At 51.5% G+C, this 19,489-nt stretch overlaps 2 protein-coding genes across 3 annotated transcripts; both read left to right on the forward strand.

Annotated features, from left to right (window-relative positions):
• The first annotated feature begins 4,190 nt into the window (after positions 1 to 4,190).
• Positions 4,191 to 10,571, forward strand: KLK9 (kallikrein related peptidase 9). Its single transcript, XM_074385537.1, has 5 exons — positions 4,191 to 4,263; positions 4,485 to 4,641; positions 6,742 to 7,007; positions 9,282 to 9,418; positions 9,847 to 10,571. The coding sequence occupies exons 1-5, from the start codon at positions 4,191 to 4,193 to the stop codon at positions 9,994 to 9,996; spliced, it is 783 nt and encodes a 260-aa protein (XP_074241638.1). The 3' UTR covers positions 9,997 to 10,571.
• Positions 10,572 to 11,332: 761 nt separating this feature from the next.
• KLK8 (kallikrein related peptidase 8) lies at positions 11,333 to 17,482 on the forward strand. Of its 2 annotated transcripts, XM_003940415.4 has the most exons (6): positions 11,334 to 11,439; positions 11,799 to 11,876; positions 12,362 to 12,521; positions 12,686 to 12,948; positions 15,013 to 15,146; positions 17,279 to 17,482. In XM_003940415.4, the coding sequence occupies exons 2-6, from the start codon at positions 11,807 to 11,809 to the stop codon at positions 17,432 to 17,434; spliced, it is 783 nt and encodes a 260-aa protein (XP_003940464.1). In that variant the 5' UTR covers positions 11,334 to 11,439; positions 11,799 to 11,806; the 3' UTR covers positions 17,435 to 17,482. The 2 variants fall into 2 exon arrangements, with proteins under 2 accessions (XP_010349434.1, XP_003940464.1); XM_010351132.3 differs by lacking the exons at positions 12,362 to 12,521; positions 12,686 to 12,948 and having other exon boundaries at positions 11,333 to 11,439.
• The last annotated feature ends 2,007 nt before the right edge of the window (positions 17,483 to 19,489 follow it).

Consider the following 19,489-nt stretch of genomic DNA (forward strand, 5'->3'; position numbering starts at 1 on the left):
TAGACACAACACACATTTCCCACGAAGCACTCTTTTTTCTGGTTTGTCCTTTCAGACATCGATTTATGGAGCATCTATTACATGCCAGGCCCAGCGCTGGGTGCTGGGGACATATGTAGGGGTGATCACAAGGTCCCTGCCCCTGCAAAGCTTACAGGAGGTTGGTGTACCAGGTTGGTGTACACAGCTCTCTTCTGTGGCCTCTTTCCCCTTCTGCCCCCATTAGCACACCCAGGAAATGTCAGTCAGGCATATCAGCTGTGTTTGTCATCCAAGGATCAGAAGTGAGGTCAGTGGAAACTTGAAAACTCAATTCATTTTTAAAGGCAACTCATCCATCCCTTTCGTCACTCTACAATGTGTATCCAGCCACGTCTTATGCCAGGCCTCAAAGATGAATCAGACCAGGCACTACCCTCAAGGAGCTGCCAGTTAGGCTGGGGAGACAGGCTAGCCTTACCTTCCTGTCATTCAGGTCTCCATTCAAAAGTCACCTCCTCCAGGAGGCCTTCCTGAATTGCCCAGGCTAAAGGGGTCCACTTTTAGTCACCCAGTCCCAATGCTCTGTTTACTTCTGTATTAGTGTCTGGCACACAGAAACCACTCCTGTTGCTGCACGAACACATAAATAGATCAGTGTTGTAACAGAAGAAGGTTTGGGGTGCACGATGCCAGATCCACAGGCTCTTCCCGAAGGAGTCAGGGGAGGCTTCTCACATGAGGGGACATCTGTGCAGGGGTTTAAAGGATAAGTAGGAGTTCACCAGGTAGAGAAGGAAATGCTTTTCAATCACTTTGCTGTAAGATTTTCAACAGATTACTTGAATGCTCTCTCTTCCCCAGTTTTCACTCTGTGAAATGGAGACTCCTGTGAAAATTAAATGAGATAGGCCAAGTGCAGTGGCTCACACCTGTAATCCCAGCACTTTGGGAGGGGGGGCAGGTGGATTGCTTAAACTCAAGAGTCTAAGATCAGCCTATGGGCAACATAGTGAGATCTGGTCTCTACTAAAAAAAAAAAAAAAAAAAAAAAAAAATGCCGGGCGCGGTGGCTCAAGCTTGTAATCCCAGCACTTTGGGAGGCCGAGGCGGGTGGATCACAAGGTCAAGAGATCGAGACCATCCTGGTCAACATGGTGAAACCCCGTCTCTACTAAAAATACAAAAAATTAGCTGGGCATGGTGGCACGTGCCTGTAATCCCAGCTACTCAGGAGGCTGAGGCAGAAGAATTGCCTGAACCCAGGAGGCGGAGGTTGCGGTGAGCCGAGATCGTGCCATTGCACTCCAGCCTGGGTAACAAGAGTGAAACTCCGTCTCAAAAAAAAAAAAAAAAAATACCCCAGCATAGTGGTGCACACCTTTGTATCCCCGGGTACTCAGGAGGCTGAGGCAGGAGGATCACTTGAGTCCAGGAAGTTGAGGCTGCAGTGAGCTATGATCATGCCACTGCACTCTAGCCTTGGCAACAGAGACCCTGTGTCCAAAAACAAACAAACAAAAAACAAACAAAAAAATTTAAATGAGATAATATACATGCAAAGTTTACCTAACACCAGGCACTGAGAACATAGTCGATAAAGGTAGCTATTAAAATGCTCCTTTTTTAAAAATTTGAGACAGTCTCACTCTAGGCTAGGCTGGAGTGCAGTGGCACGATCTAGGCTCACTGCAACCTCTGCCTTGTGGGTTCAAGCAATTTTCCTGCCTCAGCCTCCGAAGCAGCTGGGATTATAGGTGCCCGCCACCACGCCCGGCTAATTTTTTATATTTTTAGCAGAGACAGGGTTTCCCCATGTTGGCCAGGCTGGTCTTGAACTCCCGACCTCAAGTGAACTACCCACCTTGGCACCCCAAAGTGCTGCTGTTAACAGGCGTAGGCCACCACGCCTGGTTAAAAATGCTTTTAAAGGCAGTTAGTGTGGCACTTAGCACAGAGCGGATACGCAGACCCCGGTCTCAAAGGCCTCCCTGTCTGGAAAAGGAGGGAGACAATGGCAGGCAGGGGGTATATCTGCGGTGAAAGCCCCTGCAGGTTTCTGCAGGCGATGGGTAGACATCGAATGCTTACCATGTGCCAGACACTGTTGTCCTTCATGTGTGTAAATTTGCATAATTCCCCCACAACCCGGATTGTTATTGCTACTTAACAGATGAGACAGGTCCGGCACGGTGGCTCACGCCTGTATCCCAGCACTTTGGGAGGCTGAGGAGGGCTGATCTCCTGAGGTCAGGAGTTCAAGACCAGCCTGGCTAATATGGTGAAACCCCACCTCTACTAAAAATGCAGAAATGAGCTGGGCATGGTGACGCATGCCGGTAATCCCAGCTACTTGGGAGGCTGAGGTAGAATTGCTTGAAGCCAGGAAGCGGAGGGTGCAGCGAGCCGAGATTGCACCACCACAGTCCAGCCTGAGCGACAGAGCAAGATTCCATCTTGGAAAAAAACAAAAAAAAAGATGGAGCAACTGAGAGAGGTCTGGTGACTTGCCCAAAGTCACACACCTCATGGCTAATCACACCTAGTCATTGAGATTTGCACACAGGTGGTTCAGTTCCAGAGTCCATGCTCCAAACCGTGGCACCATAGTGAAAGAACATTCAAGGGGAGCCCAGACCCAGCTTCGTAACCAGGCCTGTGGGCAGGAGAAAGTGGAAAAAGGGATTATGCGTTCCCAGCAGAGGCAAAGATGGACTCTGCCTGAAGATATCAGAGATTTCTTGGAGGAGGGAGCATTGAGGTTGGGTGTTGAGGGATGAATAGGAGTTCACCAGGGAAAGAAGGATATGGAGAAAGACATTCACTCATTCAATGAACATCTCCTGAGGATTTCTGCAAGCCCAGTTCTGCCTGTAATTGGGTGATGCTGGGACAGAGATGAGTCAGACCTGGGCCCAGCCCTCCAGAGGCTGTTCACCTGCTGAGAGGGAATGATGAGGAGAGGGGCAGGGAGGATGGGGTGATGGAAAGGACAATGGGTGTGGAGACAGGGAGATGGATGAAAAAAAATATATAGCAAATGTTCTCAGGATTTGGCAAAGATCGGGATGTATGAAGAGAGAGCATAACCGGGCGCGGTGGCTCAAGCCTGTAATCTCAGCACTTTGGGAGGCCGAGGCGGGTGGATCACGAGGTCGAGAGATCGAGACCATCCTGGTCAACATGGTGAAACCCCGTCTCGACTAAAAATACAAAAAAATTAGCTGGGCATGGTGGCGCGTGCCTGTAATCCCAGCTACTCAGGACGCTGAGGCAGGAGAATTGCCTGAACCCAGGAGGCGGAGGTTGCGGTGAGCCGAGATCGCGCCATTGCACTCCAGCCTGGGTAACAAGAGCGAAACTCCGTCTCAAAAAAAAAAAAAAGAAAGAAAGAAAAGAAAAAAGAAAAAAACAAAACAAAACAAAAAGAGAGAGAGAGAGAGAGAGCATAGGGCACTTGCTTCCTGGCAGGTTGGGCACTTGGGTCCTTGGGTGGTGGAGCTGTGGGGAAGGGGGCAGGTTATGACAAGAGTGAGTTAATCCAGCTGGAACCAGATTCCTCAACATTCTAGGAGATGGCCTGGTCCTTGTGGGAAGAGGCCCAAATCCCCAGGGCAGGGGAGGTTCTGTGAGGTGTGTAGACCTATGCAGCTGCCTGCAATGCCTGCCTCTCTCCACCTGGGCTTCCCTGTCTTTCTCTTGTTCTCTCTCTCGCCTCCTCCAGATCCTCCTCTTACCTGGGGTCCTTCTGTGTCTCTACCTTTCTTTGTATCTTTCGCTCTTGTGCCTGACTCTGTCTCCCACCCCTAGCCTGCTTTCTGGGCAGTCCCGCTACACACCCCTCCAGCCCGCCCTGGCAGGTTGGTCTCTGCACACCACACCACTGCTTCACCCAAAACCAACCTGCTCCACCCCAGGACCTCAGGCCTCAAGGATCTTCCCTGTTTTCCAGGACACGAATGATTCTGCATCTTGTAGCCCACGGTGATGAGGAATGGGGATTCCCACTCTGAAGACCCCAGAAGAGGTGCCCACAACCTCTCCACACACCCAGCCGTCCTCCTCCATTCAGTCAAGCTCTGGCCGCCGGTTCCTCCCAAAAGGGGGTCCCCCTGCACTTAGCTTCTCTCCCAAGGCCCCTGTCACAGCCCCAGGGCTTTCCCCTCCCCCAGGGACATTTCTCAACCTCGATTAATCACAGGGGCCGCCCCATGGAGGAGGAAGGAGATGTCATGGCTTACCATAAAGAAGCACTGGGTGCCAGGTGCACGCTCCAGGATCCAGGTGCCCAGGGGTCATGAAGCTGGGACTCCTCTGTTTTCTGCTCTCTCTGCTGGCAGGTGAGGCTCCCGGGCTGGCTTCCCCTCCATGGCTGTACTACGGTCAGCTTGCTCTTCCCTTCTGCCCCAGGCTTCTGCTCCTGCCGTCCAGGCTTCTCGGCATCCTCTCCCTGCTCTCCCAGCCTACTCTTCACTGACCCCTTTGTCCCTTGTCCCCACCCCCAGGGCATGGCTGGGCAGACACCCGGGCCATCGGGGCTGAGGAATGTCGCCCCAACTCCCAGCCTTGGCAGGCTGGCCTCTTCCACCTCACCCGGCTCTTCTGTGGGGCCACCCTCATCAGTGACCGCTGGCTGCTCACAGCTGCCCACTGCCACAAGCCGTGAGTGACCCGGGCTGGCCATGCTGCGGGGGGAGGCTGGGGGTCAGGGAAGGGTGAGGGGTGCTGTAGGCAGCAAGTGCGGAGCCTCCATGTCTGATACCAAAAGTTCAACTCTTAGAATTACGAAGGGTTGCCTCCCAAATCCTAAAATTCTAGAGTCTGACAATATCTCATTTGAGGAGTCTAAGATTCAAAACTTAGGTTCTTCAAATCCTAGACTGACTCAGAGAAATCCAGAACCACAGAATCCTAAAATCTTGAATTTATGAAATTCTGTGATAGCCTCAGCAAATTATAGAATCATAGATTCGGAGACTATTAGAATCTTAGCAGTCTGGATCAGCACTGCCCAGAGTAATTATGACACTAGCCACGTGCGTAAGTTTAAATTTCTGGTGGACACATTTAAAAACTAAGAAATGAGTACAATTAATTGTAATAGATTTAACCTGACATACTAAAAAAATTATTTCAACATGTAATCCGATTTTAAATAAGTATGAATGATACTTTACTTTTGGTAGTAAGCCTTTGAGGTCTGTCCTGTATTTTATACATATAGCCACATTTCAAGTGTTCAATAGAGATATTGGCTAGTGTGATCCTAGAATCTTAGATTCAGAGCTTTCTAGGTTCATTGAAAATGGAAACTCACAGTCCTAGAATCTTTAATTCACAGTATCCTAGAATATTGAGATTTAGAGAATTCTGGAGTCTTAAACTGTTTGAATCCCAGACTCTTAAATTTCTTAAGTTACAGATTTACAGATTTACAGAATGATGAAATTCTGGTCTTTTTGTCCCAGAATATTAAAATTCTAGGTTCAAGCCTTAGATTTAATTCAGATAATGTTAAAATCCTGGAGTTTTTTGATCCAGAGGAATCCGGAATGTTAGAATCTTGGATTCATAAAAACTCTAAAACTTGAACTTTGGATTCTAGAATCATGGATAATAGAGTGTCAGAATCTGAGAATTCTAGAATCTTAGATTCTGGGCACTCTAATAGTATCCTGGAATCTACCTGATGCAGGCATCCTCTCTCCATTGCCTCTGAAAGGTGCCATCCATACTGTTCCAATTTTCTTCCCTCCAGGAATAAAGCACTGATGCTGATACGAGATGCTGTGAGGGAATTTCCCATCATGCATTGCTTCGTGATGGGACCGCCTTTAACTTAGGCCTGTGCATCAGGCTGGGAGAACAATGTTTAGATTTTAGCTGAAAGTCAAGCAGGAGAAATGCAGAGATATGAAGGTGGAAAAGAGTCAAAGGCAGGGGAAGGGTAGGGGGATGAGGGGAGGTGGGGGTGAGGACTATCCAGATCCAGAGCCAAGACAGCAAGAATAACAGAGAGAGACAGAGACAGATGTCTCTGGTTCCCCAACCCTGAATTCGCAGTTGTTAGCCTGCTGCCTAATGTCAGAGGGCAGAGGCTGGGAATGAACTTTTGTTGACCCCGAAAGGATCCCAGCTGTCTAAGGCATGGACCAGAAGTGGAACAAGTGGGCTAGAACTGTGGTGAGGGCTTAAGGTTAGACATCAGAAAGACGTGCATTGAAGGGTGAAGGATATGAGAGTCAGGAAAAGCTGAGGCCATAGATGACCCCCAATTTGGGGATTTTCCATATCCCATCCCCTTTCATACCCATGCACACATACACACGCACACCACTTAGACATACAGAGCCACTCCCGCGGAAGCCACCAGACCTGCGGGGGCAGGGGTGGGGCTATTGTGTGGTAGGTGGGGCCCCCCCGGTGCCTACACCGTTCCTGGGGACCCAAGTCACCACCAAGGCTCCAGGGGAGTAGGGAGGAAGATGGCTCACTCAGTCTGGAACTAGGAGGGGGTGCTTTGTGGGGAGAGCTACAAAGACGGAGGCACACAAAACATCAGAGTGGGGAGCAGGGAGCCAGAGGAGGTGTGTGCCTTGCTTAAAATCACAGCACCCTGGGCCAGACATAGATGATGGGGTCCCAGAGAGTGTGTGTGGTTTGCAAAGGGTCACACAGCACCCTGATGGACAGGAACGGAGGGCTGAGGCTGAAAGGACCCTTCCCTTGCCCCCGGCTTGACCTGGGAGGCCTGTCCAGCAGGTATCTGTGGGTCCGCCTTGGAGAGCACCACCTCTGGAAATGGGAGGGTCCGGAGCAGCTGTTCCGCGTCACGGACTTCTTCCCCCACCCTGGCTTCAACAAGGACCTCAGCGCCAATGACCACAACGATGATATCATGCTGATCCGTCTGCCCAGGCAGGCGCGTCTAAGTCCGGCTGTGCAGCCCCTCAACCTCAGCCAGACCTGTGTCTCCCCAGGCATGCAGTGTCTCATCTCAGGCTGGGGGGCCGTGACCAGCCCCAAGGGTATGACCTGGCCCAGAACTCTCTCTGAAACCTCATGCCGGCATCGGGCTCCCTCACCCCTCTGTCTCTGCCTTTTCATCTCTATCTTCTGCCTTTCTCTCCTCTCTCTCTCTCTCTCTCTCTCTCTCTCTCTCTCTCTGTAAGTCTATCTGCCAATCGATATATTTCATCAAATCTAAGATGCTTGAATTTTTCAGACGTACCATTATTTTATGAACTGCTAATAATAAGAAGAAAGATCCCATTGATGATGTAACATCATTTTTCTGGAAGACACGTTCTAATTTCAGAGTTTTTGTTTGTTTCTGAGACAGGGTCTTGCTTTGTTGCCCAGGCTGAAGTGCAATGGTGTGATCCTGGCTCACTGCAGCTTTAAACTCCTGGGCTCAAGCAATCCTCTCACTTCAACCTCCCAAGTAGCTGAGACTACAGGCATGTGCCACCACACCCAACACTGGCTAATTTTTTTTTAATTTTTAGCAGAGATGAGGTCTTGCTATGTTGTCCAGTCTGTTCTTGAACTCCTGGCCTCCCAAAGTGCTGGAATTAACAGGTGTGATCCACTGTGCCCGGCCCAGAGGTGTTTAAGTGTGAAAATACATTCATCTTAGAATGGAAATAAGGCCATATCTCTCAGAGTCATGGATCACTGACCCAATGGGTCAGCGGATTGAAAAAGCAGTCTGAATTTGTTGCTGCCAATATCTAAAACCTGGAAGGGTTTATACAAAAGCCACGTTTCTGGATTCACTTGAAAAAGTTTGAAGAACTCACATTCCCAAAATAGCAAGCACTGGGCTGAGTCAATGAAAGCTGCTCCCTTCAGCCAAGATAAGTTCTCTGGTCCATTCCAATGGACCCCAGTGGCTCCCTGCAAAGTCCCCATCCCTGATGTCTGTTTATCATGGCCCTTGATGTGTCTGAATCTGTACCCATGTCTTATATAGAGGCACATACGTATTATACATCCATCTCCACATCTACACTGACACATCTACTATCCACACTGTATCTGGCATCTCTATGTCTCTGTGACCATCTTCCTGTAAATCTCTTCCCCTTTATCTCACTGCCTTCCTTCCACCCCTTGAGATCTCTGGGTCTGTCTCTATTTCTTTATTGCCTCTTCGGAGAATCTCTTTCCCCTTTGGAGGTCTCCACCTCCCTTCATGGCCTCTATTTCTCTTATTTCTCTGTGTGAATTACAGATGCATCTCCTCTTGCCTCTTGGATCTCTGCATGCCTCTTTCTGTTTCTCTTTGCTGGGAACAAATGCTCGGTGCCACAAAGAAGAATCAGCACTGAGACAAAGGATCTCTCAGCAAGGCAAATTTACTTTCTGCAGAAAGGGTGCTGCTCGCGATGGAGCAATGGCGAGAGCACACTGGACAAAGGAACAAAGGAGTTTTTATTTCTAATGCAGGTCGTCCCTGCTACTGTGTCCTATCTCTGTTGGCTGGAGTTAGACCACACGATCTAAGCTGAACCCAGCTGGCTAACTTGAAAAGTGCAGGAATGTGGTTATACCCGTGGAGAGTGCAGTTTTGGGGGAAGGAGCCGTTGCGACAGGAGGGGTAATCTATAGAATGGGTAGCAGATGTGGAATGTGGTCTCTATAGATAAGGACTGGTGGGGAGTTTACCAGGGCAGGAAATACAGAGAGTAAGGAAGTCTGGCCTTGAAAGCAGGGAACAAAAGAGCAAGGACGCTGAGCAAGCTAATCCTTTGAAGAGAAACTCTTTTTATATCGAACACTCTTCCTCTCTTCTTCTTACTATTATTATTGTTTTTGAGATGGAGTCTCCCTCTGTCCCCCAGGCTGGAGTACAGTGATGCAGTCACAGCTCACTGCAACCTCCGCCTCCTGGGTTCAGGCAATTCTTGTGCCTCAGCCTCCTGTGTAGCTGGGATTACAGGCTCCTGCCATCATGCCTGGCTAATTTTTATATTTTTCCTAAAGATGGGGTTTCACTGTGTTGTCTGGGCTGGTTTTGAACTCCTGACCTCAAGTGATCTGCCGGCTTCAGCCTCCCAAAGTGCTGGGATTAGAGGCATGAGCCACCATATCCAGCCAGCCTCTCTCTCTCTTCTTGTCCCTCTTCCTTCCTCCTCCTCCTCATTTGTCTCTCCTGCATGCTGTGACTGTCACTGTCTCTTGTCTTTGAGGGTCTTAAATGTGGCTCCATGGGTCCTTTGGAAAAGCTGCAGGGAGGACTCAGGGTGGTGGGGTGCTGAGGGACAGTTTCAGATCCTTGACAGTCTCCTTCCCAACAGCGCTGTTTCCAGTCACACTGCAGTGTGCCAACATCAGCATCCTGGAGAACAAACTCTGTCACTGGGCATACCCTGGCCACATCTCGGACAGCATGCTCTGTGCGGGCCTGTGGGAGGGGGGCAGAGGTTCCTGCCAGGTGAGACCTTACTCTGGGGAAAATGAGGCTGTCCTGCCAAGTTTCCTAGGTCTTCGGGGAGGAGACGGATGGGCCCCCAGCCTTCCTGGGTCAAAATGAGGAGCCTGGGACACCTGGTTCCTGGGAGAGGACAGGACTCCTGAGTGTAAAAGATGAGAGGTCTGGAGGTGCAGACATCTGGATCTACAGGAGGAATGGGCTGGGTGTCTGGAGTCTGAGACCTGGGGCAGGAGGAGGTTATGTCCTGCGGGGAGGTGAGGGCTCTGAGCTTTTACTCCTGGTTCTGAAGGAAGAGAGGCTGGAGATGGGGGACTCTCGGGTGTTGGAGGAGGAAGGGGCTGGGGCCTTTTTGGGAAGGAGAAAGTGGCCCGTGTAACTGTGATGAACAGAGCGGCCTAACAGTTCCTCTGCCCTTCTTTCGCATACAGGGTGACTCTGGGGGCCCCCTGGTTTGCAATGGAACCTTGGCAGGTGTGGTGTCCGGGGGTGGTGAGCCCTGCTCCAGACCCCGGCAGCCCGCAGTCTACACCAGCGTATGCCACTACTTAGACTGGATCCAAGAAACCATGGAGAACTGACCCCTCGCGCCTCGGGGGCACCTTGGAAACCCAAGAGAGGCCGAAGGGCACGGGGTAGGGGGTTCCCCAAGGGTTCCAGCCTCAACGGTGCCCGCCCTTGACCTCCAGCTGCCCTGAGACTCCCCTCTGGACACTGAGACCCCGCCCCTGAGGCTACGCTTCCTCACAAGGTCAACTCAAGACACAGTCGCGCCCCCTCAGAACGGAGCAGGCACACGCCCTTCAGAGCCCGGTTCTACCATGACAACTGTCACTTCTCTCTCGGAACAGCGCAGCCTGTGGCTCCGCCCCAAGGAACCACGGACACAAAATAACTCCGCCCCTCGGAGCTCTGCCCAATGGGACTTCCTCTCGGGACTCCACCCCTTGTGGCCCCGCCTCCTTCGCCAGAGGCCCCGCCCCGCCCCGTGATGTCAGGGGCGCAGTACTTGCGCCCACGTGGAGCTCGGGCTCCGCCCCTCGTGGCCCGGCCGCACGTGTCCTGGGTTTGAATCCTGGCGGGGACCTGAGGGGAAATTGAGGGAGGGTCTCGATACCTTTAGAGCCAATAGATGATTTTACAGTAAACTTGAAACGTCACCTTCTTTCTGCCCGAGCTGTGAGCTGAGTGGAGGGCAACGGGTGGGGTTCCAGCTCCCCCTTCATCCCTAGTAAGTCCTGCCTAAAGTCTCTCTCCATCAGCCCTATTGCAGCAAGCCTCCTGGGTTCTGCTTGGGTTGGTCCCGCCGCCTCCAGGCGAAGGGGAAACCAGGTCACGGTGCCTCCCAAACCTGCCCTCCCAGATCCCGGACCTCTCAGGGGGCAGCGGGCGGGGCCGGATCCACCCTCAGGTGTCTGACCCAAGAAGACCTACCTTTCTTCCGTTCCGGGTTACTGGCAGCAGCCCCCTCCTCCCACAAAAGGTCAGGCTCCAAGCCTCTCCTTTTACAAGTACTTAGAATTTAGCCCGCCGCCCCCTCCTCCTTCACACCCAGGAATCCAGGCCCCCAGTCCCTCCTCCCTCAGACCTAAAAGCCCAGGTCCCAGCTCCTCCTCCCTTAGATTTAGGAGTCCAGGCCCCAGCCTCTCCTCCCTCAGACCCAGGAATCCAGGCCCCCAGCCTCCTCCCCTCTCAGAACTAAAGTCTTGGCCCCCAGCCCTTTACGTTTCAGATCTTAGAATCTTAGCACCGGCTCCCTCCTCTCCTTAGCCTCAGGAGTCTGAGATGCCAGCCCTTCCTCCCTAAGATTTCACGTTCAGTCCCCTCCGCCCCTTGTCACTCACACCCAGCGTTCCAGTTCTCAGAAGCTCCCTCCGCTCCAGTGCAGGAGGAGGAGGAGCTAGAGGCGGAGCGTCCCAGTTAAAAGGCTCCAGACTGAGTACCAAGCAGAGAAAACTGAAGTACTGGGGCCTCCTCCACTGGGTCCGAATCAGTAGGTGACCCCGCCCCCTGGATTCTGGAAGGTGAGGTGCCGAGGTACTCAGATACAGACATCAGGCCCGGACCCTCCTTTTCCGGGTTCCAGGACCCCAGACTCAAGATGCCCTTCTCTCTCGAGACCCAGCAGTCTGGACCCCAGCTTCCTCCTCTCGCAAATTTAGGACTCCCAGCTCCCAGCTCCCTGTCCCTTCAGACACAGACATCCAGGACCCGAACTCCCTCCACCCTTGGAAAGTAGGAATCCAATCCCCAGCCTCCCCTTCCTCCAGAGAAGCCCGAAACAGTCCCGATGCGCTCAGCTCCCTCCCCAGTCCCCAAATCCAGAACGCGGCTTTCAGGCTCCTCCTTCCTGTCTCCCGGCCCCGCCCTCTCCCTTTCCCAGACCTCACCATGGGACGCCCCCCGCCTCGTGCAGCCCTGACGTGGATGTTCCTGCTCTTGCTGGGGAAAAGCTGGGCAGGTGAGGAGGGTTGCGGAGGCCTCCGGAGGGGAGGGGTCTGAAGGCAGCCGTGGCGCCGGGGAGTCTGCGGGAATGCCGTGGTGCTGAACGTGGGTGCGTGTGCACGGAGGTGAAGGGTGTGGCATGATGCAGAAGCCTCTGTGGGCTTTCCTCAGGGTGCACGGAGGCGAGAACCAGGTGGCAGCGAGTAGGAGTAGGTTCGGTTATGCTGCAAATTGAATGCCCATAGCCGGTGAGGGGCTGCTTGCTTGGGGGCATGTAGACTCATGGGGAAGCATGTGCGGGCATGCTCGGGTGTGTGCCTCTTGTACGATACACATGGGCTGAAATGAGTGTACCTGCGTGGCAGCGTGTGGACACCCGGGCTCCCCTCACTAAGTTGTATGCGGAGAACTTGCCGTGTGTCCATTTGAGCCCTCAGTGGCCTTCCCAGCCCTGGCACTGCCCCAGAGGGTGGCGATCCAACCCTCTCCCTCCTGCTGCAGGGCACTCCAGGGCACAGGAGAACAAGGTGCTGGGAGGTCAGGAGTGCCAACCCCATTCGCAGCCGTGGCAGGCGGCCTTGTTCCAGGGCGAGCAACTGCTCTGTGGCGGTGTCCTTATAGGTCGCAACTGGGTCCTCACGGCTGCCCACTGTAAAAAACCGTGAGTGGATGACGGGGACAGAGGTCGGCTGGGGCAAGAGGAAAGCGGGGACTGGGTTTCCACTCAAGAAGGAGAGAGCTGAGGACTGGACTCCTGGGTCTCAGGGAGGAGGGGGCTGGGGGCAATACCCCTGCCTGGGTCCCAAACTGTCCCCGCCATTACAGGAAATACACAGTACGCCTGGGAGACCATAGCCTACAGAAAAAGGATGGGCCGGAGCAAGAAATAGCTGTGGCTCAGTCCATCCCGCACCCCTGCTACAACAGCAGCGATGTGGACGACCACAACCATGATCTGATGCTTCTGCAACTGCGTCGCCAGGCATCCCTGGGCTCCAAAGTGAAGCCCATCGGCCTGGCAGACCACTGCATCCAACCTGGCCAGAAGTGCACCATCTCAGGCTGGGGCACTATCACCAGTCCCCAAGGTAGTGGGCTTGGCCACTAATGGGAGGGAGAGGAGGAGCTGGTCGGCCCAGTGGACCCCAAGCTATTGGCAAAGCTTGGTCCCCCTAGAAGGAGACAAAGAAGGGAAAGTGATCATGATGTTGAGATTCACAAGCGGGAGTCATATTAGAAACCTTGAAGACCTGACTACTAACAGGAGTGGTGAGAGAAAGAGAGCCAACTAGCAGATTGTTAAGCAGGGCGAGAAAAGCCCCTCCTTTATGGCGGAGAGCACTATCCTATGAGACCTTGTATAGCATGTTATGTAATCTTAACACACTCGGGATATGTGGACTTCTCAGAGGCCCAGTAAAACAGGCTCCTAAGCACCTTCTCTACCTCCCTCCTTTTTTTTTTTTTTTAGTTGGGGGACACAGTTTCACTCAGTTGCCCAGGCTGCAGTGCAGTGGCACAATCTCAGCTCATGGCAACCTCCGCCTCCCAGGTTCAAATGATCCTCGTGCCTCAGCCTCCCAAGTAGCTGGCATTACAGGCACCCGCCACCATACCCGGCTAAGTTTTGTATTTTTTGTGGAGACAGGGTTTCACTATGTTGGCCAGGCTGGTCTCGAACTCCTGACCTCAAGTGATCTGCCCGCCTCGGCCTCCCAAAGTCCTTGGATTACAAGTGTGAGCCACCATGCCTGGCCTTTTTCTCCCTCTCGAACCCAGGAAACCTGGGCCCTAGGCCCCTCTTTCCTCAGACCCAGGGGTCAAGGCACTTCTTCTCCCAGGACCCAGCAATCCCAGCTCCCTCTTGATTCTGGACTCCAAAGTCTGGCCCTCCAGTGAAGCTGGGTACCTTTGGGACTCCAGAATCCAGGCAGCTCCTCATCTTCCTTCACAGAGAAAAAATGGGGACTCAGCTCAGAGAGTCAATGGGCTCCTCCAGGAAGCGGCAGAGTCCAGCATTCAGGTCCCTGTCTGTCTCCCTCCTGCCCCCAAAGGCTTTGGATGAGACAGTGTGCTGCTGTAGAAACACGCCTGCTTGCAGATCAGGTAGATCAGTTCAAACCGTGGCTCTGCCCCTTCGCATTGGGCAAATTCCTTTCCATCTCTGAGCCTCACTTTCCTCATCTGCAAAATGGGAATCGTCATTTAATAGATTTTGAGCTCCATGAGCATTCAGGTTACATCGGTTTTCTTCATCATGTGTTCCTAGTGCTCAGGATGGTGCCTGGTACATAGTAGGTGCTCAATAAATATTTGTTGGATGGATGAATGATGATATGAATGAATGCATCCCTCCTTCAAAGTGCTGTTGTGAGGATTAAATGTATAGCTTTAGGCATGTAGAGGTGCCAGATGGAAGCTTTTCCCCCTCAAAGACGCTTTGAACAAGTCTATTCCTCAAAAGAGGTTAATAAAAAGATCAATTCCACCTTCAATCATTAATTCAACTCCTGTTTATTGAGCACCTAGTATGCCCCAGGTGCTGTTGCAGGCACTGGATATACAGTCATGAGCAAACTATACAAAGTCCTTGTCCTTATGGAGTTGTAAGCTAGATGGGAGAAATAGACAATAAACAAATACACATAAAATAAAATAATAGGTAAAGTGCTGTAAGGAAATATTGTGCAGGGTAAAAGGATAGGGAGTAATGGAATGATGGTATGTTTAAATTAGAGTGGTCAGGGAAGGCTTCCAGGAGGAGGTGACAGTTGGAAGGAGCAGGATTTAGCACAGATTGAGGACCTGGTTGTCTGAGGGCAGGAAGACTGGAAAGACAGGGTCAGAGGTGTCATAAAGGGGCACCGCCAAGTAGTCCCCAGCCCCTTGATTTGAAAATGGCTCCGGGCAAGAAAAAATAGGTGAGATCCAAGGACCCCTCTCCAGATGGCGAAAGCCCAATAGCAGAGGGCACAGCTCCGTTTAATGTGGTGAGAAGTGATGTGCCCTGTGCAAAGTGTCAGAAAACTCCCCCACGCAGCTGGAAAACTCCCCCGTTACATCCTGGAAAGAAAGGAAGGGGGTTAGATCCAGACAGGGATGGAGGCAAAGGGCTGCTCTCTTAGGGAACCTTACAACCTCTTCCCCCTCAGAGAATTTTCCTGACGCTCTCAACTGTGCAGAAGTAAACATCTTTCCCCAGAAGAAGTGTGAGGATGCCTACCCAGGGCAGATCACAGATGCCATGGTCTGTGCAGGCAATAACAATGGGGCTGACACGTGCCAGGTGAGTGATTTCTGAAATCCTCCTCCCCGCTCATCCCTCATGGCCCTCTAGAGCAGGCGTCCCCACACTTTTTACACAGGGGGCCAGTTCACTGTCCCTCAGACCGTTGGAGGGCCGCCACATCCTGTGCTCCTCTCACTGACCACCAGGGAAAGAGGTGCCCCTTCCTGAAGTGCGGCGGGGGGGCCGGATAAATGGCCTCAGGGGGCCGCAGTTTGGGGACACCTGCTCTAGAGGCTCAAGGCTTGGAGGGGGGAGGTGTAAGGGGAGTAGTCCCAAAGACAGTTCCTGGAGCAGCTGCCCTGATCCCTACGGAGTGGGAACCAGGTTCAGAGAAGGCCAAACTCTCTCTGAAAGTCACACAGCATAGGAATTAGGAACATTACATTGTCGCTGCTGTTTTCTTTCAAACCCTTACCTACAGGATGGGATGCAGAGCTGGGGGCTATAGCGGGAGGGGTAGATGTCCAGGAAGGAGAGAGTTGAGGCTAGAGGTGAGGCGAGTTCCCTGCTCTCGCCCCCAAGCATTACATCGTGGAATTTGTGCCAACTTTACCACTGGCCAGGTGGTCAGCCACTTTTCTTTGAGACTGGCTAGAATCGCAAGGCTGGTTCCCTTCTCCTGTGACTGGTTCCCTGGGAGACAGTGCTATCTTCCGACTTGGCAGCGGGAAATGGTGCCGTTGACTTGAGTGCCTCCTCAGTGAGCTCCCATCCCTTTCTCTTGGGATTTGTCATAGACATAACTCTCTCTTCTAACTGCATCTTCGTTGTTCCTAGCACTGCCCTGGCTTTGTCCCCTACCTGGAAGCCCCACCACCTTCACTAATGATTGGTCCCTAAAGACAATGCTCTCTTCCCCACTGGCCAAGAATGGAGTCGTTTCCATCAGCGATACTGTCCTGAAAGCCAGTCTCTCTGGATTGCTCCATAGAGACAGTGGTCTCTTCCACAAAGAGTTCAGCCACTGTCCCTTGGGGATATGCTGTGTGTGTGTGTGTGTGTGTGTGTGTGTGTGTGTGTGTGTATGTGCCTTGGGGACATGCTGTGTGTGTGTGTGTGTACGCGCGTGCGCGCATGCACCTTGGGGATATGGGGTGGGTGTGTGTGTGTGTGTGTGTGTGTGTGTGTCTACAAGAACCTTGATTCTTTCTCTTGATGTCCGGTAACTGCAATCAATGATGCCTTCACTACCGGCAGAAATGGAGGAAACTTCAGCTCAGTCTTCTGCATGTAATCCCTACTGTCTTCTCCCTGGATTGGACCCTTGAGAACCCTTTTTTTTTCTTTTTGAGACATGGTCTTACTCTGTCACCCAGGCTGGAGTGCAGTGGCACAATCTCCGCCCACGGTAGCCTCTGCCTCCCAGGCTCAAGCAATTCTCCCACCTCAGCCTCCCGAGCAGCTGGGATTCTAGGCACCTGCCACCACACCCAACTAATTTTTGTATTTTTATTAGATGAGGTTTCACCATGTTGGCCAGGCTGGTCTCAAACTCCTGACTTCAAGTGATCCGCCACCTTGGCCTCCCAAAGTGCTGGGATTCCAGGTGTGAGCCACTGTGCCTGGCCGAAATTTCATTCTTTCCCCTCTTTTATCAGTGTTTTGACCATTGTCCTTGGACACCATGTCTGTCTGTACATGGAAGCCCCAAGCCTTGTCCTGACTGGTGTCAGGGGAAAATGATGTTACCCCCCATTGGCCACAGGGTTCCAATCGTCCTAAAGAACTGGTAAAATGGCTGAGTGTGGTCGCTCACACCTGTAATCCCAGCACTTTGGGAGGCTAAGGCAGGCAGATCACCTGAGGTCGGGAGTTTGAGACCAGCCTGACCAACATAGTGAAACCCCATCTCTACTAAAAATACAAAATTAGCCAGGCGTGGTGGTGCATACCTGTAATCCCGGCTACTCGGGAGGCTGAGGCAGGAGAATCACTTGAACCCAGGAGGCAGAGGTTGTGGTGAGCTGAGATCACGCCATTGCTCTCCAGCCTGGGCAACAAGAGCAAAACTCCGTCTCAAAAGAGAGAGAAAGAGAAAAAAAAAAAGAACCGGTAAAATGCTGGGGCAGCAGGAAAAGGGACTTTGTGGACATGTCAGATACAACCCTGTTCTCACTCTCCCCATCTAGGGTGATTCTGGGGGCCCCCTGGTGTGTGACGGTGCACTCCAGGGCATCACCTCCTGGGGCTCAGACCCCTGTGGGAGGCCCAACAGACCTGGGGTCTATGCCAACATCTGCCGCTACCTGGACTGGATCAAGAAGATCACAGGCAGCAAGGGCTGATTCTAGAAGCACAGGAACTCCCTTAATAAACTCACAACTACAGATGGCTCCTTGCTCGTGTGTGTTTTGATCCTTCGGGGAGGGCTGGATGGGGAGCAAGCGTTGTTCCTGCTGGCAGGTGAGGTGGGAATCTGGAGAGACCAGGACCTCAGGGTCACATCGGCCGTCACCACTGCCTGAAGCGATCCCTCGTTTTTCCTGCAAGGACTTGAGTAAGAGCTTTATTTCAGGGGAGAAAACATATACAAGGGTTTCCATACATTCAGTGGGCTGGTATGTGAAAGACAGTTTTGAAAGGATTTTTGTTTAGTTTTCCTCAAAAAAAAAAAAAAAAGTAATTGTGCCAGGTACGGTAGCTCATGCTTGTAATCCTAGCACTTTGGGAGGCTGAGGTGGGGAGTTCAAGATCAGCCTAGGCATCATGTAAGTCCTCGCCTCTTTTTATTTAAAAAAATAGGCTGGGCGTGGTGGCTCAGGCCTGTAATCGCAGCACTTTGGGAGGCCGAGGAGGGTGGATCAGCTGAAACAGCCTGACCAACATGAAGAAACCCTGTCTCCACTTAAAATACAAAATAACTGGGCATGGTGGCACATGCCTATGATCCCAGGTATCTGGGAGGCTGAGGCAGCAGAATTGCTTGAACCCGGAAGGCGGAGGTTGCAGTGAGCTGAGATTGTGCCACTGCACTCCAGCCTGGCCAACAAGAGCAAAACTCCACCTCAATAATAATAATAATAATAGAAAAAAGGGGAAAAAATTGTGAGATATGCATAGAGAATAGTGCAGAAAATATATGAATAGCTTAAATATTCACAAATGAACAACCATGAAACCACTACTCAGGTCAAAAATCTGAAGAGCTCCCAAAAGTCCAGATAGAACTCTTTGCCACAGCCTAGAGCCATCTGGTGGTGTCTGCTGTGGTAGAAGAAAATGAGTGGTGTGTCCTAATTGAAGTGTGAGGCAAAGGGCATTTTGGGAAGTTTTCATTAAAGCAAAGGCTTAGCATAACTTGTTTTAGGGAAAGATGAATGTGGAGAGAGTAGTTATTACAAGAATATAAATAGTCACTTTCCTAGTGGTGCAGGCCAGGCGAGCCCAAAATTGGAACTTAGCCAGGGAGGGTTCCTGGCTTTGCCCAGGAAGGAATTCAAGAGCAACCCAGTGGCATCAGGAACTTTTCTTGAAACAGTAGTGTGCAGCAGCAGAGGCAATGCTCCTTGCACAGCAGGGCACAAAGCAGCAGCCGCTCAGGGGCAGCTCTCTAGTCATATTTATTCCCACTTTCAATTACATGCAAATTAAGGGGTAGGTTATTCAGAAATTTCTAGAAAAAGGATAGTACATTCTGGGTGTTGCCATGGCAATGGTAAACTATCATGGTGATGGTGGGCACATCTTACAGAGAGATGCTTTTGGTGCCTTTTCCCTGTTTTAGCTGGTCCTCAGTCTAGTCCAGAGTTGAATCCCGCCTCCTCCTTCACTAGGATCTCTCAGATAATAGTCTCCTGAAAGAGAATCTGATTCGTCCAGCTCACCTTTTCTTCTTCAGCCACATGACTGGTCAATGAATGGCCAATCGTTTGATTACATTGTGGTCAGGTGACCAATCTTATCCAATCAGCGGCTACTTGGAGTCATGTGACATGAATCATGGCCACTTAGAGCTACGGGAAGGCAATTCTCCACAAGGGTATCTGAGACACCTTGCATTCATCAATCTCCCTGATGCTTTATGACAGTTACCCCATACTAGATATCCTGAGGAAGTATTTCAAGCCTGGCATTAAACTTCTGATGCCAGGAATGCATTTCTGGAGGGACATCTCAACTCAAAGAATTGTTTTATAATTTTTAGTATGGAAAATCCCAAACATATGCAAAACAGAATAACATAATGTGTCTTCAGATACCACCATCCAACTTCAGTAATTAATGCAGTGGCTCACGCCTGTAACCCCAGCACTTTGAAAGGCCAAGGCAAGGGAATTGCTTGAGCCCGGGTGTTCAAGACCAGCCTGGGAAACATAGAAAGACCCTGGTTTTTGGGCCGG

This window comes from Saimiri boliviensis, chromosome 14 (genome assembly GCF_048565385.1).
Source record: "Saimiri boliviensis isolate mSaiBol1 chromosome 14, mSaiBol1.pri, whole genome shotgun sequence".
Lineage (NCBI taxonomy): Eukaryota > Metazoa > Chordata > Mammalia > Primates > Cebidae > Saimiri > Saimiri boliviensis.